The sequence below is a fragment of the Phalacrocorax aristotelis genome, chromosome 21 (genome assembly GCF_949628215.1).
Source record: "Phalacrocorax aristotelis chromosome 21, bGulAri2.1, whole genome shotgun sequence".
NCBI lineage: Eukaryota > Metazoa > Chordata > Aves > Suliformes > Phalacrocoracidae > Phalacrocorax > Phalacrocorax aristotelis.
The window spans coordinates 6,538,968-6,557,756 of record NC_134296.1 but is presented as its reverse complement, the minus strand read 5'-3'; the positions used below and the strand labels follow the sequence as shown (position 1 = coordinate 6,557,756).

At 52.3% G+C, this 18,789-nt stretch overlaps 1 protein-coding gene across 3 annotated transcripts in view; it reads left to right on the top strand.

Moving 5' to 3' along the window:
* Positions 1-18,789, top strand: part of PLXNA2 (plexin A2) — a 181,514-nt gene that overhangs the window by 146,999 nt on the left and 15,726 nt on the right. For all 3 annotated transcript variants that reach the window (XM_075115349.1, XM_075115348.1, XM_075115350.1), the window contains 8 exons: positions 3,097-3,233; positions 6,350-6,517; positions 7,850-7,943; positions 9,827-10,066; positions 10,254-10,397; positions 11,574-11,808; positions 13,275-13,417; positions 15,062-15,330. In XM_075115349.1, the coding sequence (XP_074971450.1) occupies positions 3,097-3,233; positions 6,350-6,517; positions 7,850-7,943; positions 9,827-10,066; positions 10,254-10,397; positions 11,574-11,808; positions 13,275-13,417; positions 15,062-15,330 (1,430 nt within the window). The remainder of the gene's footprint in view (positions 1-3,096; positions 3,234-6,349; positions 6,518-7,849; positions 7,944-9,826; positions 10,067-10,253; positions 10,398-11,573; positions 11,809-13,274; positions 13,418-15,061; positions 15,331-18,789) is intronic.

The window sequence follows — 18,789 nt, the reverse complement described above, 5'->3', positions numbered from 1 at the left end:
GGGCGCTGCTTCCTGCTGGTTTTGAAGGTGTGTCTATGCATATGTGTGTACACACAGAGGCCTCAACAGGCCTTTTTGCATGAGCACAGCAACACGCAACGGGAGAGCAAGTGCCAGAGTCTGTCCTTCAGCAGCTCAGCTACTGAGCTCCTGCTAGAAACTTAGTTTTAATCAACAGCCTGTGAAACCTAAACATATCTGAGCTAGTTTCTGTGTCTGTTGATTCAGTCTTTTCCCCACGATGCCCTTTGGGATGGAAGGGTTATTCTACATCCAAATAATCAGGGATTATTTTTTTTCTCCCCCTCCAAGGATGCTGGTTCAGCGTGAGCCTCCTCTGTGTGCTCAGTGGAGAGCTGCTCTTCGGGTTGGTGGGCCTCCGCTGGTTGAGTGGGTCATTTCTCTCTGTTCTTTAATTAGCAGCCTTTGGATTCATACACTTAAAACGCCACAGACAGGGTTTCTCATATCTCCGGTTTTGCCTAAACGGGGCACTTCATCCAGCCACATCGATTTTGTGCTTAGTGGAATCTGTATGCAGGGAAATGCCAGCACAAATTGTCCACAATTTGTAAACTAATTGAGAGATAAATCAGGCTAGCCCCTGCCACCCCATCGGTGTCGTAAGTGACGCCCTCCCCTGGGATTTCAGGCGTTCAACAACATAGCGGGGGTGCAAAATATCGCCACGCTCTGCTCAAATATACCAGAAACCCCTCTGATCATCACAGGGCACTGCCAGCGCCGTCCCCGCATTCGCCATTACTGAAAGGCGGGTTCCCATTGCACCACAAAGAGGGTGTTCTCTTGCTTTTGTGTTAAATAATGACCGGGAGCCGGCGGAAGGTAATTGCGGAGATGAATCTTGGAATAGTAACTTGCAGCAACCTGGTGAGCATATGCCGAGCATTATCATCCCTTGCATTGTTGCTTCTGATTTCCAGCGCTTACCCTGATTATATCGTTTCTTTTTCTCAAGCACCTAAAACTTCTAGCACATCATTTCCTTTTGTTAGTTGGCCTCTATTTTTCTCTTTAGCGCCGCCACAAATTCCATTACAGCTGGTTTATGCCATTAAAGTCGGCAGTAAAATTGATTGGTACCTTAAAGCAGAGCTCTGTTCTGACCCTGAGAGAGTTCATGCCTTGGTGAGCTCATCTGGTGCCTGACACCACCCCGGAGTGGTGCTGTCACCTTAATTACACCCGTTTTATCTGGAGAGGTGGAACCTTGGAGCTACTTTGGATCTGTAAATCTGTCATAATTATCACCAAATCATGAGGCAAAGATGGAAAATTCTTACTCAGCTTTCAGGCCCTCATCTGATGCTGACCTCACCCCAGCCTTGGGAGTTTTTGGAGGTCTCTAGGGTGGGCCCTCAGCTCTCCTGTCTTTTCCTCATTTACAGGAATGACTGCTCGGGGTTACAGCCTGAGTTTCTATTTTTGGCAATGCTTTGAATTTCCAAGGATTGCAGTGCTTAGAGAGGTGATGCTCACACCTGAAAGGTTGGGAGCCTGTAGCCAGGAGGTGCTTGCCATTCACTTTGCGTGCAGAGGAGGGCTGTGCTGTCCAGTACGCGTGCGGCTCTGCCACTGGTGTGTGTGTGGGAGCTGCTGGACCTCATGGACATGTTAAATAACAGCTCCCTTCTGTCCCCAGGCTCCCACGAGCAGACCGGCCCCAGGGATGGGGCTGGTAGCGGGCTCTGGCTGTCTGGAGTGCTCAGAGTTGCGGCTTGTGCCCGATTCACCTTGGGAACAGGCACCAGGGTTGGGCTGGAAGCTGAAGGAGGGTTTTGATGGGCAATCCTACATCGAGCATCCTTTGGAGGTTTTTTGCATTTTGGAATCACTCCTCTTGGTGGTATGAAATGCTCCCAAGCCTGCCTAGCGTAAACATTCCTGGTACCATCCACACTGCCTAGTATTGCCATTAACTGGGGTAATTACAGAATATCCTGAGTTGGAAGGGACCCACGAGGATCATCGAGTCCAACTCCTGACCCCAGCTAGGGTGAGAGCTGTGAGCCAACCATGAGCGGCTGAAGGACAAATCTTTCCCTCCTGTAATATTATTCCATAATTGCCCACAACAGGGTGGATTGTGTGTTTTTCTCTGGTCTTTTCAGGAGTCAGGGTCAAACAGGCTTTTGGTCTAAGCTGCTTTGGCAAATGCTGCGGCACCCAGAAAATACATGTTGCATTGCAAAAAGAGTAGAGACAACAGGACAAGCTCACCAAGCTGCCATGCAGGTGGTACCAGGGGAGTGGAGCTGGGAGGCTGCCAGCCTCTGCAGATGAGAGTCATAAAGAGGGTAATGGGAAAACATTAGTAAAACAATTTGGTAATATCCACTGATTGAAAACAAACAAAAAGGTACCTCCTTTCTGCAAATTCTATTAAGGGGAATAAATAGCTACCGTGGTGCAAGGCAGGATAAAGATGTGGCATTGCTGCAATAATATCACCAATAAAATGTCGAGTGGGATCTAAGTTTGCCCACCAAGGATGCCTTTCTGGCAGCAGTGGGAAACAGGCTCTGCCCCCACAGTACTGTCCCTGGCAGTCCCTGTGAAGCTGGAGCTGATGAGTGCCAGCGGCCACTTGTGTTACCACCATGCCTTTTGTTTAAGTCGTACGGTATTTCCCACTACCAGACCCTGGTGGGGCTTTTTGATGCTCTACCACACTGGCAAACTTTAAACATTTGGGTTTGGGTTCAGGTGTCCATTGTGGCGGTTGGCTTGGCTTGGGATATACTTAATTTTTGAAACTGTGGTGCAAACAGCTTACCTTTGTTTCAGAACAAAGCTGACGGTAAATACATAATTGTGCCGAGGCTAAATTTGCCATCATTTTGTTGAGGTGCGTCTCTCAGGGCTGGGTTCAAAAATCTAGCAGGAGGTTTGTAAGATGTCTAGGACACATCCTTATTTTGCTTTTCCATTTTACAAAGGATACCCCTGTTCAGCCAAAGCGTGAAGGTGCTCGGGGGCCGGTGCTTCTCCAGCCGGCATGGCCCCTGGGCAGCCGCTCACTGACAGCTCTCGCAGCAGGCTGGAGCGCTGAGTTTGTCCTATTTCTTTCTCCAGACTCCAGTGGTGAGTTTTCTGAATCCCAGCCGCGGTCCGGAGTCAGGAGGGACGATGGTGACCATCTCCGGGCACTACCTGGGAGCTGGCAGCCGTGTGTCGGTGCTCCTGGGGAACCAGACCTGCGAATTCTACGGGTAAGGGGCTGAGCGCGGGCTCCTGCCAGGCACGTCCTGGTCATCAGGGCTGCACCACCGTGTCCCTGCTGCAGCTGAACATGCAGCCACAGCAAAAATTCATCTGGGAACCCCTGAAGGCTCCCATTCCCTCTTTTAGTACATGAGAACATCTTCTCTCTTACTGTGAGAGAGCCTTGCTTGGCAAGGGAGGGATTGCATCGGTATTAGTGCTGGCCATTATTTCATTTTAATGCTGTTACACTGTTAACTGGTCCAAAAATCGCAGGCAAACACCACTGCGGTTGTAAAATGTTTATAGTAGTCATCAGTACCTGCCCCCAGCCCAGCTGATCTGAATAAAATGTACATTTATAAGAAACATCTAGTTTCTCTTTTCACAGAAAAACAGCTTGCGTTACTTTCATTGCAGCCGCTGCTGCAGGCACCTCAACCTCCTAGAAACGGTCTGAGCGAGGGGTGGGCTTCTGCGTGGCAGAGCAAAGCAAGGATCTGCATGCAGCTTCTGCAGAGAAACTCGCACAGCCATCCATCTCCTCTGGGATTTCTATGGCAAATTTGCTTTTTACCCAGCAGTGTAAACACGGGGTTGACATTTGCAGGGTTTAATGGGTTTTCTTGGGGCTTAGTTAAAAAAAGATACATGCAGTATACATCTGTGTGCGTCACGTACACATCTGTGCCCTGTACCAAATGTACGTGGGTGCCCCGAAGCAGCCGGCGGTTTCATAGCGTGGGCGCAGCCTGTGCAGGAACCTAAGCAAAGCAGTGTGATGTGCAAAGGGATGGTGCCCGTCAGATCCATGCTCAGGCTTCCCAAGAGGAGCCGAGGAAGTTTCTGGGAAAGTAAAGACCCCTGGAGGTGAATTTCTCATCTGGAAGTCTGAGAGGTTCTCCAGTACGGGGAGCCGTGGGCATTCAGACAGGGGAGCGTGTTGGGATATTAGCAGCGCTTATTCTAGGTCCACCCTAGAATGGTGCTTGAGGAGGTCTGGATATGCCGAGGCCTTAGAGTGCAGATGAACGGAGCGCTAAAAGCACTGTACCCGATCCATCGACATTTCTTCCTGTATCTGAAGCAAAGATGCCAGACCGCATCCTCAAGATGCACGTGGGTAGCAGCGTTACCGCCAGCGGAATCAGCCCTGAAATGTAATCCCTTCAGTGTACGATTATATTCAGGCAACCTGCAGATACTGACCTGCAAAACCTGGAAGAGGTTTGGATTCTCTGTATGTTCTAATTGCAGCAGGCAAGCAGAAACTTAAACAAAGCAAGCGGCAGTATATGGATGGCACATCCTTCACGTGGGGTCACGCTGTGCACTTTGTTTTGCTTGGACTGTTTTGAGGCAATGAACTTCAATTGTACTCGAGGGTGTGGGGGAGCCTGATTAGACGAAGCAGTTTCTAATGAGATTCACTCTAATTACAGTTTCCCCCATTCTCCCCTCTCTGATCGGAGGAGTGGGTAGATTCACCATGACGACATAATAATAGCACAGAAAGCTAATTAACTGATCAGAGGGAGCTGAGAGCAGCTCTGCCAGCAGCGGTGCGTCACTCTGGATCTCGTGCCAGAGCTAAGCAGGCGCGGCGGAGTCTGGCGGGGCTGAGCGGCTGCGCCGGCGCGGGGCGGCAGAGCGGGCAGGCGGCGCTTCGGCTGCACGGGCATGCGTGGCGACACTCCGAGCATCAGCAAGGAGGGTGGAGAAATGTTCTCCTCGCACAAGGATGCCTTCGTGGTTAAATTAAACCTAGGTGGAGAGTGAGAATAAGATGAGGGAGGGAGGAGGAGGAGAGTGGGAAGGGGTAGGCATGTCACTGCATAAGTAGAAACAGTCAAGGCCAGTTTGTTTCAGGTATTTTAGGAGGTTGCTCCTGTTCCCTTGGCGGCGGTGGATGGGCATGCCAACGTGTGAGCTGGGAACATGGTGGCACCTGCTGTTCCACACCTCCCTGGGATGCCCAGTGCCGAGCGAGGTGCCTGCGCTCTTAGGGAGGGCAGGGGGTGTGGAAGGGCCCTGGAAAGGCGCCCACGCAGCATCCCCTTGCCCAGGTAGAGACACAGGAGCTTTGCTGCACAGCTTCTCTGCAGGGGCATGGCTGCACTCAAGCCTCAGCTGTTCAGGCACCCCCACGAGTTGCACAGCCCCTGAGGAGGGTGAGGATGGTGAAGACTGGATGTTCAGGAGTGCCAGTTTTTGATTTAAATGCTGAACTGTCAGTGAGGTGCTGAAAGACCTGCCTGCCCTCTGCCCTGTGAGAAGCCCACGGAAAGAGCAGGGCCTTTTCCGTGAGCCTGGGGCAGGTTTGGGCAGGCAGGACGACCCATGGGCAGCCGTGCAGGGGCACTGGCCTTCCGGGCATGTCCCTCCAGCAGTTTTTGTAGGAACAGTGTCCGGAGCCGCGGAGCTGTGTGGTTCCTCCCAGCTCTGTCCCAGCAGCGGCAGCGGTGCCACTCGGATCTCATTCCCCTTCTCCGTCCATCCACCCAGCAGCGCCTTTGTGCTTTGACAGCACCTCGCTACCCTGCCACCTCGACCTTCTCCGGGGCTCCGATGGAAGCAGATGGTCTCTTGTGTCCGGCGCGCCAGCGCCGAGGCCGAGGTCGCCCCTGCTCTGACGGGCAGACAAAGCCGGGAGGCAGCGGTGACGGTGGCATCGCCCTTCGCAGGCGGGGGCTCCATTATGCTGCTCACAAGGGCCCGTGTGTGCAGTGGGGTGGGGAGGGGAAGAATTTGGCTTTTGAGTGAGCTTATGCATCCCATTTAAAAAGCAGCCATCTGTTTTCACACGCCCAGCAGAAGGCAGCGGGTTCACGGAAGGATGCGGGAGGCTGCAGTTTGGCACAAAGAGTAATTTCAGGGAGCCTGCGCTTCTCTTTTGGTGGACAGGCAGAGTCCCCTCCTGCACAGAGCTCCGTTCCCTCCCTCCCATGCCAGTGAAGCCCTCCTGCCCTTCTTGGGAGCCCATCCCCTTTGCAGGTGCCAGGGTCGGGGGCTCAGCCTTTTTGTGAGCTGCCCCGCTGCAGGGCAGCGCCAGCACAAGGCGTTATTTTCTGCCCCTATGCCATGAGTGCCTGCTAATGCTTCCCCCTGCTTCTCTCTTGCACAGGCGATCCATGAACGAGATCGTCTGCGTGTCGGCCCCGTCAGCCCACGGCCTGGGGGCTGTTCATGTCTCCATCAGCGTCGACCGGGCTCAGCTGGAGCGGACCTTGCTGTTTGAGTACATCGACGATCCGAAGGTGCAGCACATTGACCCGGAGTGGAGCATTGCCAGGTAACACAAGGCTCTGACAGTGGGAGAGGAGCCAGCTCACCCGGTCTGGGTCTCCTCTCGCAGCATACACTCAGTGAGGGGAAAAGAGGGTCTCTTTGGAGATGCACGTCCCACCCAGCATCCTGGATTTGTCAGTGCTGGGCGTCTGCAGCGTTTGCATTTACCAAAAATCAGGACCAGACTTACTAAAGTAGTGGTAATTACCAAGGCAATTACAGCAGTAGCAGTCTGCACCGAGATTCTGGGAGCACAAATAAAGCCCCAAGATCACTTCCATCTGCTGAAGAAGTGCACAATTGCTCATTAAAGGCTCCTCCTTGTAGTCCTGGAATAAAACAAAACCAGCAACCACCAAGAAAGGAAAAAGCTGATGTAATCAAAATGTAGTGTTTATCCCAGATTCACTGCTAGGAGCGGGGTGGCTGGAGCTGTCACATCACCGTGACGTCGCTGCTGCTAAAAATCCTGGGCCATGCTCATCCCCTGGTGTTACTCTAATGGTTGAGCTCACAAGGGCTGTAACAGTCATTCATTTCAAATTCCAATTATTTTTTTAAATTGCCCAAGGAAGAAGTAAGTGTCTCACAGCAGGCTCTGCGAGATGTTTGCTTTGAGCCCAAATTGAAGATCATGTCTGGGTTTGGGTGAGGTGGTTTGATGGGCTGGTCAGGACTGCTAACAGAGGTGGTCTAAAGGGAACAGCTGGGCTCTGCTCTAGAGGTGCTGGAGACTCGGTTCTGGGCTGTGCTGCTCTAATTAACACATAAAAAAGAGGCCAGGAGTGAAAGGCTTTGCTCAGAGGCACTGGCTGTAGGAGGATGGGGGCACTCTAGCCTTGGTGGGGGGATGTTCTCCCTGGCCCTGATGGCCTCAGGTGCTCCTCATCCCTCCCCAGCTCGGTGTGACAACTGGCTGCGCCTGCGGTCCAGATGCAAGCGCACGTCCGTTCCTTCACTGCGCCTACCATTTATCGCGTTCCTTAAAAACATCACTATATAAATCATTAAACACTGTGACTAATTTATTGTTTTACATATTTAGTCTCAGCTCAGTTGATTTCTTTGGTCCCATTTCTCATCCTGCTGCCTTGGAATGCTGTTAGGTGGGAGAAGATGCAGCTGAGAGTAGAGAATCTAGCTAACTTGTGAGACGCCACTCCCCAGTGACTCAGGGAGTGGGTATTAATCCACTCTGTCACTTGGTGCCTGAAGTGTCTGCAGAAAACATCTTTCTGAGATCAACAAGCATCCTTATTGTCAAGCACAGCCTCTCTGCACAGCCCCAGCCCCTCCTGCCCGAGGCATTAATCAGGTGTCTCCTGGTTCTCCGCAGCGGACACACGCCTCTGACCGTCACCGGCTCCAACCTGGACGTGATCCAGGAGCCGAGGATCCGCGTCAAGTACAATGGCAAGGAGTTTGTCAACGTAAGTAGCTGCTGTCAGCGCGGTGCCAGCGGGCTGTACCTGGGAGCATCCCTGCGCGCCGCCGCACGGCGGGTCCCCCCCACCCAGACGCACACGTGCCGTTGTTACTGGTGCCGGTGCTCTCTGCGTGGTGAGACTCAGCATGGTGAGACTCGCCGTGGCAAAAGCCGCCCTGGGGCTATTCTCCCTAGAGTTACCCAAACTGTTGGCAGCAAAACCCTGGGCACCCCTGGAAAGAGGGCTCCTGACACACAGAGATGGGAAACTACTTCCTCAGCAACACAGTAACTGCCAAGGAGTTTTCAACGCTAGAATTGCAGGCCTCCGTTTTAGGTCATCTCCGTCACCTCGAATTCTGTCTTGGGTCAGATAAACTTGTTTCACTCCGGAAATATTCCCCTTTTTGTCCAAGCCCCGAGACCTCTCCTCTCCCCAGCATCCTTCCCTTCCCTGTACCTAGCTACAGGCATGCAGTGATGGGGAGTCCAGGCATAGCTGTCCCCATCGTCCCCAGCTGCTCCACACTTCCCATTTTAGTCCTGCTCTTTCTGTAAAAGCCCAGAGCTAGGCGCTGACACCTGCCAGCTATGAGGCTGCTACGTTTAACTAGTCTCTCCCTCGCTGCCTCTCTATAAATAAACCTCCTGTTGCTGCAGCTCTGGGCCTGGCAAGCCTGTACCAGCGCGGGGGAGGAAGGACAGAGGGGAACCGCTTCTGAACAAGGAGCTTTCAGGCCACTTTTGCAGCTCGATCACCGCAGTAAGGCCAGGTGCTCCTTCCCTGCGCCCTCCTCGCTGTGCAAAGGATGCCAGGCGTGGGGCTCGCAGTATTTTGGTGAAGCTGGGTGTTATTTTTAGGCCTCCTTCTCCTCCTTCCTCCTCTCACCCGGTTGTTCCCAAAGCAAAGAGCTGGTAGCAGAGTTTGGGGTTGATCTGGGATGCCACCTCCTTCCCCCATCTGTATTTTTTCAGTCCAAGAGTGAGAAACTAAAATGAATCCACAGCTAAACAGGAACGAAGTGATGTTCTTGTACGCTACAAATAAGAACTGTACCTCCAGAACCTTATTTTGACCATGTAAAACTGAAAAATATTGTTTCTATGCAGTGATCTTTCTGACTGAATCTGTATTATCGTGGAAAGGGCAAATCACTTAGCAGTCTCTTCCTATTCCCTTTCTCCCTTCCCCTCTGAAGACCTTTTCTTCTGAGCTCTTTTTAAAAAGACATCTAATTTTGTTGTTAGCAGTTACAGTTCTAGTGCTACAAAAATAATTCTGAAGACACAAAATTGAGTGAAATTAAATCCTTCACTTATGGAGGGAGGCCAAACGGTCGGGCTCTTGCTGCTTTATAAGGCAAGAGTCTCACAAATCAGCCAGCTCCCTGCTTCTAGGGGCTGGAGGAGCTGTGGGTGTCCTCAGCCCGGTGGGAGATGACCTTCGTGTTACCTCCAGCCCACGAATGTTAGATGGTCGTTCCTCTCCCTCGCTGGCATTCGGGAATTGCCTTTAATGGCCGATTTGTAGCAGGGACCAGGTATTCGCTCTGGGTCTGTTTCAAAGCTAGCGTTGCCAAAGAGGATGCAACTGGAAAGAAGAAATAATAAAGACAAAGGGCTAAGGGAGCCGCTATGTGAGCCTCTAGCTCCTCTAAAGCACTGCTCATTTTGAAGCTTGCTCTCCATCTCTGCACCAGTGCCTTTGACTGGCTGGAGGAGAAGCAAATTCCCCCCAAACCATGGCTGTAATGCATCTCACCTGCATTAAATATTTTCAGCTAAACTTGAATCCGCTGAACTTTTCAGGGAATGTTTAAGGAATCAGACCATCATCCAGGGTAAAGTTTTCCCTGTCGCCTTTCAAAGCATTTGCCTTGCCCGCAGGTCTGCAAGGTGGTGAACGCCACAGCACTGGCCTGCCTCGCGCCCCCCATCACCCCCGAGTACCGGCCCGGCCTGGACGCTGTCGAGCGGCCGGATGAGTTTGGGTTTATCTTTAACAATGTGCAGTCCCTGCTGGTCTACAACGACACCAAGTTCATATACTACCCCAACCCGACGTTTGAACTCCTGAGCCCGACCGGGGTGCTGGAGCAGAAGCCGGGGTCACCCATCATCCTGAAGGTAAGGAGACCCTTACTCACCCAGCGGGAAGAGGCAAAAAAAATCACAGAGAGCAGAGTTTTATAACCCCTTTGGAGAACGGGGTACACTAGATGGGGTCACGTCACTTGCACAAGCTGGGAATGAGATGAAAACTGGAGAAACGTGTGCTGCACCTTTGTACAGTCTTCTCTCCCCTTGTCCCTAGGGCAGAAACCTGTGCCCACCCGCTCCCGGGGGAGCAAAGCTCAACTACACCGTGCTGATCGGAGAAACACCCTGTGCCGTCACCGTCTCTGAGACCCAGCTGCTGTGTGAGCCGCCAAATCTCACCGGACAGCACAAAGTGATGGTGAGGGACCGAACGCTCCTGTCAGCATCCCTTCCCTCCCTCCTTCCCGTCCTTCCTCCCCCTCCGCCACCTCCCTGACTCACTCAGATATTGAGTGCGATTTCTTGTCCAAGGATCAGTAGAATTTTAGATTTTTATGGCTAATTGGAAGTTTAAAATATTGATGTGGATTAGCGTGGAGAAACTTCTTATTCCCTCCCTGAAAGTCACCACCTACTATCAGAGCCTTCTAGAAGGAGCAAATCTTTCTGGCAGTGCCTTCAGACCAGGTACCATCCTTTCTCTGGTACTGCTTGCTCTCCCTTCGGTAGGTGAGACCATTTTGGAGGGCTGTCTTCTGCCTCCTGTAAGGGTAGGAAGGGATTTTATCTGTCCTTGTAGCCAGGCCTGATCTGCCAAGTAGATGGAAAGGTTTTGCCTTTCCCTGAAGCAGAAGCAGCCAGGCCATCTGAACACTGGACTGGTTGGATCAACGGCCTCCAGGGCACCGGTCGGTGTCTTCCTCTGCTTTGGTTTTGGGCATTTCTGCTTCCTCTGATCCACTCGCAGACCAAGCACACAGCTGCCGAAGTGCTTGAGCAGAGCCCAAATGAGATTGTAATTGTGATTTATTTTCCTCTAAGTTCAGCATCCAAAACATATTCAGATGATCAGAGTGTGGCTCGCAGAAGCGCAGCCTGGCTGAGAGCTGCTTGCATCTGCGGCCAGGGCGCATCCACGAAAAGCCAATCCTGGCACTAACCTCCGGCACATTTGCTCTGCAGCTTTCACACGGGACTTTCTCTTCCCTTCTCTGTTCTCCCTTTCCAGCCGCTCTGGTTTCTTGTCAGTGAAATTATCGCTGGGTTGCTAATGTCCACAGTTTACAAAAGGGAGTTGAAAGCTTATAAAATGAAAGTCAAATGGAGGCATCAGATAATAAGAACAAAGCCCAGATAGCGAAGGGCTGGCACATTTATCAGGACTTGAAGCCTCCCTGGTTCACATAAGGTGCACCCTCTGTGTCTGAAGGTGGTCGGAGCTGCTGTAGTCTTGGCTGAAACAGAGGCGGTTCAGTGCTCCCTTGGGGGGTCTGCGCAGCCCGTGCGGTGCGTGCCCTGGCCACGAAGGACGGGGCTCTGGGACAGGCTTACACCCGTACCCGAAGCTGCTGGTTACCTCTGTTGTGCTTTGTAGGTGCGTGTTGGTGGTATCGTCTTCTCCCCTGGCTCGGTGAGCATCATCTCAGACAGCCTCCTGACCCTGCCGGCCATCGTCAGCATCGCAGCCGGAGGCAGCTTGCTCCTCATCATCGTCATCATCGTCCTCATCGCCTACAAGCGCAAGTCCCGAGAGAATGACCTGACCCTCAAGAGGCTGCAGATGCAGATGGACAATCTAGAGTCCCGGGTGGCCCTGGAGTGCAAGGAGGGTCAGTACTGCCCGGGACTGGGCGCTCTCGGTGCTGCAGCCCCGTGCTCTGGCCCCAGCTTTCCCCACCGCAGCACCCCAGTCACCCAATTTTTTGCAGAGAGGAGCAGGGAGCGTTCCCTGCAAGGCTGGGTGGGAGGGTGGGCTGTGACAAGTGTGTCAGCGGCAGACACGGCTCTGCTGCCTAATGTGCAGAGAATAGGATTAGAGCTTGATCCTGCTTAAGTGACGTGCCTGGGATCGCACTGTGAGGACGGTGCAAGCCCCAGGGTGACCGGCACAATGTGCCCCCTTGTCTAATGGCCTTTTAGTAAAGGGCTTTTAAAAAGGCAGTGAGATACCGAGTGGAGGAGGTTCGGACCGCCAAGGAACGGCAGGTATCCCAGATGGAAGGCAGTGGGGCTGGAAAGCGGGTCCAATCCCTCCTCCGGTCTATAAGATGTGAGCCCAGAGCAGCAGGAGCAGGTCTGAGGGATGGGAAGAAGCTCCTCAAGCATTTGCTTCTGGGAAATCTTATGTGTTATTTGGAGTAGCTAGGCCTGCCACGTGCGGGTTTCCACGCAGCCAAGTCTTGTCCCTTGCAAGGAGGCGGCTGAGCCTGGCCTCTCCCCAGGGGAGCGAAGGTGGAGGTGGGCAGTCATTTCTGTAGCTGGTGGGCTGAGACAAAAGGCGTTCTGGGGAGGGGTGCTGCCGTTGTTTCGTACATCCTTCCAGGTGGAAGGGAGCTTAGTGAATCCAAGAAAAATAAATAGCTGCAAATTTCATAGTGTGACCTCTCTATATATAGACTTGCATTGGATTTGTTCAGCTGATTTTAAAAGGGTAGCCTTGAAAGCCCAGGACGAAAAAATGCAATATTTTCAGGAGAGACCACAGCTTCAGCATGGGCACAGCCTAGCTGGGGGGCAGAGACCTTACTGAGCCAGCATTTCATACTTTGGAGAATGAACACAGGGACACACGTATAACATGGTTACGAGAGGAAGAATTAATTCCTTCCTGACCCCTGCAGCAGGCTCTTTCTGCTTGAATTCGGTCTGCATCAGATTTGATTGTTTTGGCAACTGTTGATAGCGGAGGAGAAGAACAAGAAAGGAAAATATGGGAGGCACCAAGTTATGAAAATAGATCCTCATTTCTAGCTTCAACCTTTAAAGGTGTTTTAGGTGTGTATACACAGGTGTGAACTGCATACAAATTAATAAGCATCTTTTGTTCTCGGCATCTGCTCTGTGCCGTGTGTGCCCTCTCGCTTTCAGCCGCTGAGGCAGTCTCCAAGGGTGAGGGTCTGTCTGAGCCACGCAGCAAGGTCTCCTCCGAATCGGTTTCCTGAGCTGGCCCGTTTACGGGTGCTGCCGTTCCCCCAAGGAGAGCAGGCAGCCAGCCCTCCCCAAAGCCTCTGCCCCGCAGCCTCAGCTCCCGAAGCTCACGTGTGTTTCTCTGTCTTGTTCTGTTCTCCCCAAAAAGCTTTTGCAGAGCTGCAGACAGACATCAATGAATTAACCAGCGACCTGGATCGCTCCGGGATCCCGTACCTCGACTATCGGACATACGCCATGAGGGTCCTTTTCCCGGGCATCGAGGACCACCCTGTCCTGCGGGAGCTGGAGGTAACGAACAGGCTGTGCTCCGGCCCTTTGGAGTTTTCCTGAGCCCTTGGGGAAGCCAGCATGAAACCCTGAAGCACCTTTATGCCTTCCACACCAGATCTTATTAGAGGCACTGGGGTTAGCAGGATGAGCCCTGAGTTCATTTTAACTAAGAGGCTGGTGTTTTGTCTCCATCACATGTTGCTTGATTCCTTTCGGTTTCTTCTCCCCGCTGTTGCTTTAGTTTTATTTTATGGTTTGCTTTTTTTTTTTTTTTTTTAAATATTGCTGTCGGCCAGCAGCAAAGCATGCCAGATAAGTTATCCGTGTCCTTTTAAAGTCCTCCTTAATCACCCTGCGGTGCAGGGGAGTGCTGCGCGCCTGGGAGCATCCAGCCTGGAGCATCCTGCTGCTGTTTCACGGCGTGTCCACAGGAGGGCAAGCGCCCTGCCTAGGCATGGCCGGGCTCCTGCCAGGCTGTGAACCAGCACTTCAGTTTCCCTGTTTTTTCTGCCGGTATGTGTAAATATATACACTGAGGATTTAGAAAAACAATGAACATGCAAGGGTCCCTCAGATCATCTTGCAGATGGGTCCGGAGCACCTGTGAGAGTGCAAAAAAATAAATGATGGTGCTTCAAGAAATATTATCTGCCGCCGAGCGTGGGGCTGCCATCCTCCGCCTGGGATGCCTGGAGGTATCTGCCTCAGCGCTCCCTCTCGGAGACTGGCATTGCTCCGGTGATTCCTGAAAGTCCTATTGCCTTCACACAGACTGGGAGGTGGCCCAAACCTTCAGCCAGAGGTGTAAGAGGAAGAAGTCTTGATTGCTTGTGCTCCATATGGCTGCACTGCTTTTCCAGGCAAGCGCTACTTAGCATTAATGCATCGAACTAGATTCCTTTCCAGTGGGCCACCACCACTGAGCAGTTGCTCTGGTGCTGGTAAAACCAGCCTCTCCCAGCCCATTCCCATGCCCTGAGCTTTCCAGTCCCACACATTATGTTCACTTTTTAAATTGCCAAACAAGCTGATGCTCTAGCAAACAAATATGAATGCTTTTTATTTGTTTTACTCATGAAAAACAGAACTGCAGAAGTGATAAATGTGTTGCCAATTACACAGTTGCTTAATTATGTAACGTTAGTAAAACCAATAAGTCTCCAAGATGTTTGGTAAAGGGTTGCTTAATGTAGTTCATCATTTTCACTTGTAATGAATTACTTGAATCTGTAACTGGCTGAAAGCCTCAATTAATTTTTTACGCTTGTCCCATAATAAAGCAATAGTCTAAATTAGTATTTAATTTACTTACAAGAGTGTCACTTTTTGTGCAGAACAAGCAAAATTGTGTGTCATCTGTAGGGCCGTTAGCCTCAAAGTAGCAGCTTTATGGCACACAGAGTACAGCTCGGAGCAATGATTAAAGCGAGCTGTGCTGAAGTGCTGGGGAGGACAGAAAGAGCGGTGCTTGTTCTCTTGCCAGAGACCACGTCTGGGGGATGCTGAGACCCCAAGAGGTGGGGTGCTGGCTTCTGCACCCAGGGCTAAACCGGTCACCCCACCCGTAGTGCTGGCGGAGCGGCCCCGCGGCAGTGCAGGGCTGCCCTCCGGTCCCTTGTCCTCCTGTGCCTCGGCTGAGGGTCATGCTCTCCTCCACCACAGGTCCAAGGGAACGGGCAGCAGAGTGTGGAGAAGGCCTTGAAGCTCTTTGCTCAGCTGATCAACAACAAAGTCTTCCTGCTGACATTCATCCGAACGCTGGAGCTGCAGCGCAGCTTCTCCATGCGCGATCGCGGCAACGTGGCCTCGCTCATCATGACGGGTCTGCAAGGCAAGCTGGAGTACGCCACCGACGTGCTGAAGCAGCTGCTCTCGGACCTCATCGAGAAGAACCTGGAAAACAAGAACCACCCCAAACTGCTCCTGCGCAGGTAACGCAGAGGGGCGGGGAGGAGATGGGGCTGCACAGCTGTGCTGCGGGAAGCATCTGGGGGCTCTGCGGGACCGGGGTGCTGCTCTTGGAAGGAAAACGCCGCTCTCCATGGGGGACTTTGGATGCATCTCCCTCTCGCTCATAGTCTCTTACCTCGTCCCAGCCCCAGCAGCCCCGCTTGCCCTGGCTGGGCTGAGAGCGGGTGAGGATGCCAGCGCTGTCACCTCTGCCATCCAGCTGCCTCCTCCCTGCCCTGCCTGCACCCGCCTGCCCGAGCTGATTCTCTCACCTCTGTGTGCAGAGATGCCCGAGCGGTTCGGCAAAGAGGTTTAGCCCCCGCTGCCGCGCCTGTGCGGGGCTGCCTCAGGGCAGCGTCGCGGCAGGGAGGTGAATGGCACAAAAACTGGAGCTCTCCATCACGCGCGCGTTGCTGGTCCCAAGCAGTGCCCTGTGCATCCAGGCAGGGAGGAGGAGGCACCAGCTCAGGGTCTGGAGAGCAGAGATGCAGCAATTTAAGTCATAAGTTACTGGACTTCAGGCTCTTATGAGCAGAAGCCTGATTTCTTACGTGTCTGTACTTAGGGTCCTTGTCTCCCATGAGCTGTGGTATTATCGTGGTGAATAAAGCACCAAAGACCTAGTGACGAAGGGTACGTCTCAGACGGGCAGTGCCGTGGATTGCCCCTGGAGCTGTCAGGGAAAGGCAGGCTGCCCAGCAAGGCTTGGTCCCCTCCTGGTGGCAGCCCATCCTCTGCAGCCGGGGTGCCCGTGCGACCTTCGGCCTCACGTCTCTGAGCTACCTCGCAGCATTTATGGGCTGTATCTCTGCAGCAGCCACGTCTGCCTCGATGGAGCAGCAGCATTTGCGTTTCACAGCTGGGGGAGCTCAAGAATGGATTAAGCAACTGGCCCAAGATCACGCTTTGGAAGGGCAGAAAGTAAAAAGGGGGAAAAGGGTGTATTAATGTAGGCCAGATCAGCAGCCACTAAGAAAAGGCTACCCCCATTCTCTATGTCATGAGCCACCTCCATCCTGTGTCCCTTTGGGTCCCGGCTGTGCTGCAGAGCCTGGCTGCGGCTGCCCCATCGGCTGCGCCTGCGGCTCCGCCGGCATCTCGCTGGAGCGAGTGGACAAAGGCAGGGGAGGATTTCACAGCTCCAGGAAAATTTCAGGGATTCCTCCAGCCATAATGAATATACTTGACAGGAAATTGCTTTAAATCTGGCTGTGTTTGCAGAGGCAATAACTCATCTTGGAAAAGGAAGCCATCTTAATTTCCCCTGTGGTTTGACGAGTCGCTGGGAAGGCGTCTCCCGCCTCAGCCATCAATAATGACTTTTCGCAGTGCTCCGAAAATACACGGCTGGTGATCAGAGCTGTGCCCACCCCTCCCCGCAGCAGCCAGCCAAGAGACAGGGCCACGGGCAACGCCAGCAGCGTCGAGGCTGGTTGTCCTGCGCCAGGATTTAGCCATTTCCTGGGGGACCTATGGCTGGAGTCCTGTCCCAGCCCGGAGCCGCGCGGGCTCCTGAGGGGTGTTGGTGCACAAAACAGCCCGGGCTGGAACGTCTTGCTCTGCCTTAATAAGGAGTGATCAGCCACAAAGTGAGATACTTGTTTTTTTGTTTTTTGAGCTCTCTGGTGGCAGCAGTTGATAACTGGCACTCAGTTCTTTCTCTCTTTCTTCCTCACTCTCCCCTCTCTCTTTCTTCTGCAGCTACCACTCGCGGGAGGCAGAAAAAAGTTGACATTAAATCAAATAGCTGCTCTGGTTCCTGGCACAGAGAGTGGCACACGGCAGTTCAGAGACCTAGATATAGCAGGGAAAATTAATAAAATACATATTTATTTTTGGGGTTCTCTCAGCTCTTTTTGTTTAGTTTTGTTTTATTCCCGGTGCCTCAGAAAGTTGGAGGAGCAGCCAAGGTGCTGGTTGCTGGTGTCAGACGCCTTTGGAAAGTCATCTCTGGATCGTGCTTTGCCCTTGTTATGTGGTCAGTATGAGAAGGGTTTTCTCCAAGTCTAGGGATTCTCCCCTGCTGTGTTAATCTTCAGGACCTCATTTTTTATTGTTAGAGGCAGATCTATAAGAGCGTTTCAGATACCAGCCCAGCGACGGAGCCAGAGCGATGCCTGCCGAGGGGCAGCACAAAGCCCCGCAGCACCTACAGCTGTGGCTCCGCGGAGAGGAGAGGTCAGGCCCCGTGGCGGCGGGCAGAGTTTAAGGAATGGCTTACCCAGCTCTCCAGCACCGATCCCATTTCGAAGGCAGATGAGGCCAGGGAAAGTATATAGAGCAGGCTTGTTTGCAAGGAGCCTACGGTGCTCGTGCTGCACCCGGCAGTGAGGAGGGTTAGAAGCAGCCCCTTTCCTTAGCCAGTGTTAGGACAGTGATGATTAACTTAATTGTTGGCCACCCCTGGGACTGATGCACTGCAAATATCTCCAAGCGTCAGTCTGTGTCAAGATGAGAGAGAGATTCAGTGCTTGAAGGTAAGGAGAAATGGGATTTGACAGAGATCCTCTGAGGCGTTTCTTTTTTGCTGTTCCATTCAGCTGATTTTGTATTTCTGACAAAGAAATAAAAGGGAGCAGCTAGGCACAGGAGTATCCGATTCCCATCTCCCACACAATATGCCCCAACTCCACTGTCACTCTGTATTTCAGTTATTTTTACGGTGCTGGTGTTGGTGTCGGGCATGAGCAGCCAACAGGGACGGGCCACGGCGTTACTTCACCTGCAGGGCTAATCAGGAGGCTTGCCAATTCTTAATTTAATATTCTATTAACAAAGTACTTTATTAAATTAATATTCACCCTGAAGTCCTGAACGTATCTTTCGCTGAGTTTTTCACCTGTTCTTCAGTTTGTATCGCCAACTCTCCGTTTTCCGGGGCTCCCTGGCGCGGCAGCGTCCCAGTGGTTCTCCTCCTTAACGGGGTGACTGAAATACTTTAAACAGGAGAACAATGTGCGTCTGGGTTTGTAGGATGAATTTTTAGGCAGTTAATCAATTCAGGCTTAAATTCTTTGGGGATCTGCAGACATTTTCACAAACTCCTGGCAGATGTTGCGATCCTGAGAGATGATGGATAATGTGACCCCAGGCCTGTTAGCTGGCTGGCATCAGTTTTTGTTTGCTGAAATCTGTGGCTCCTGTTTATACTTGATCTGCTTGACTTTGTGATCAAACCCTGTTGCTTTTATAGTATGTGTTTTTCATTAAATGCCAGAGTTTTCAAACATGTGGGATGCTGTATAAATGCATACCAAAGGGTATGTATAAATACATACTTAAAGGGCAGTCTTTAAGTCAAAGCAGCGGAGCAGATGGGGGAGAATGGGGGGAAAAGGGGTCCGGAGCAGGACGGTGACTCGCTCCAGGTCAGGGTGCGGGTGGAGGCAGGGGCTCGGTGCATCACTGTGTACCCTGGCCACCTCCTGAGCAGGTTGGTG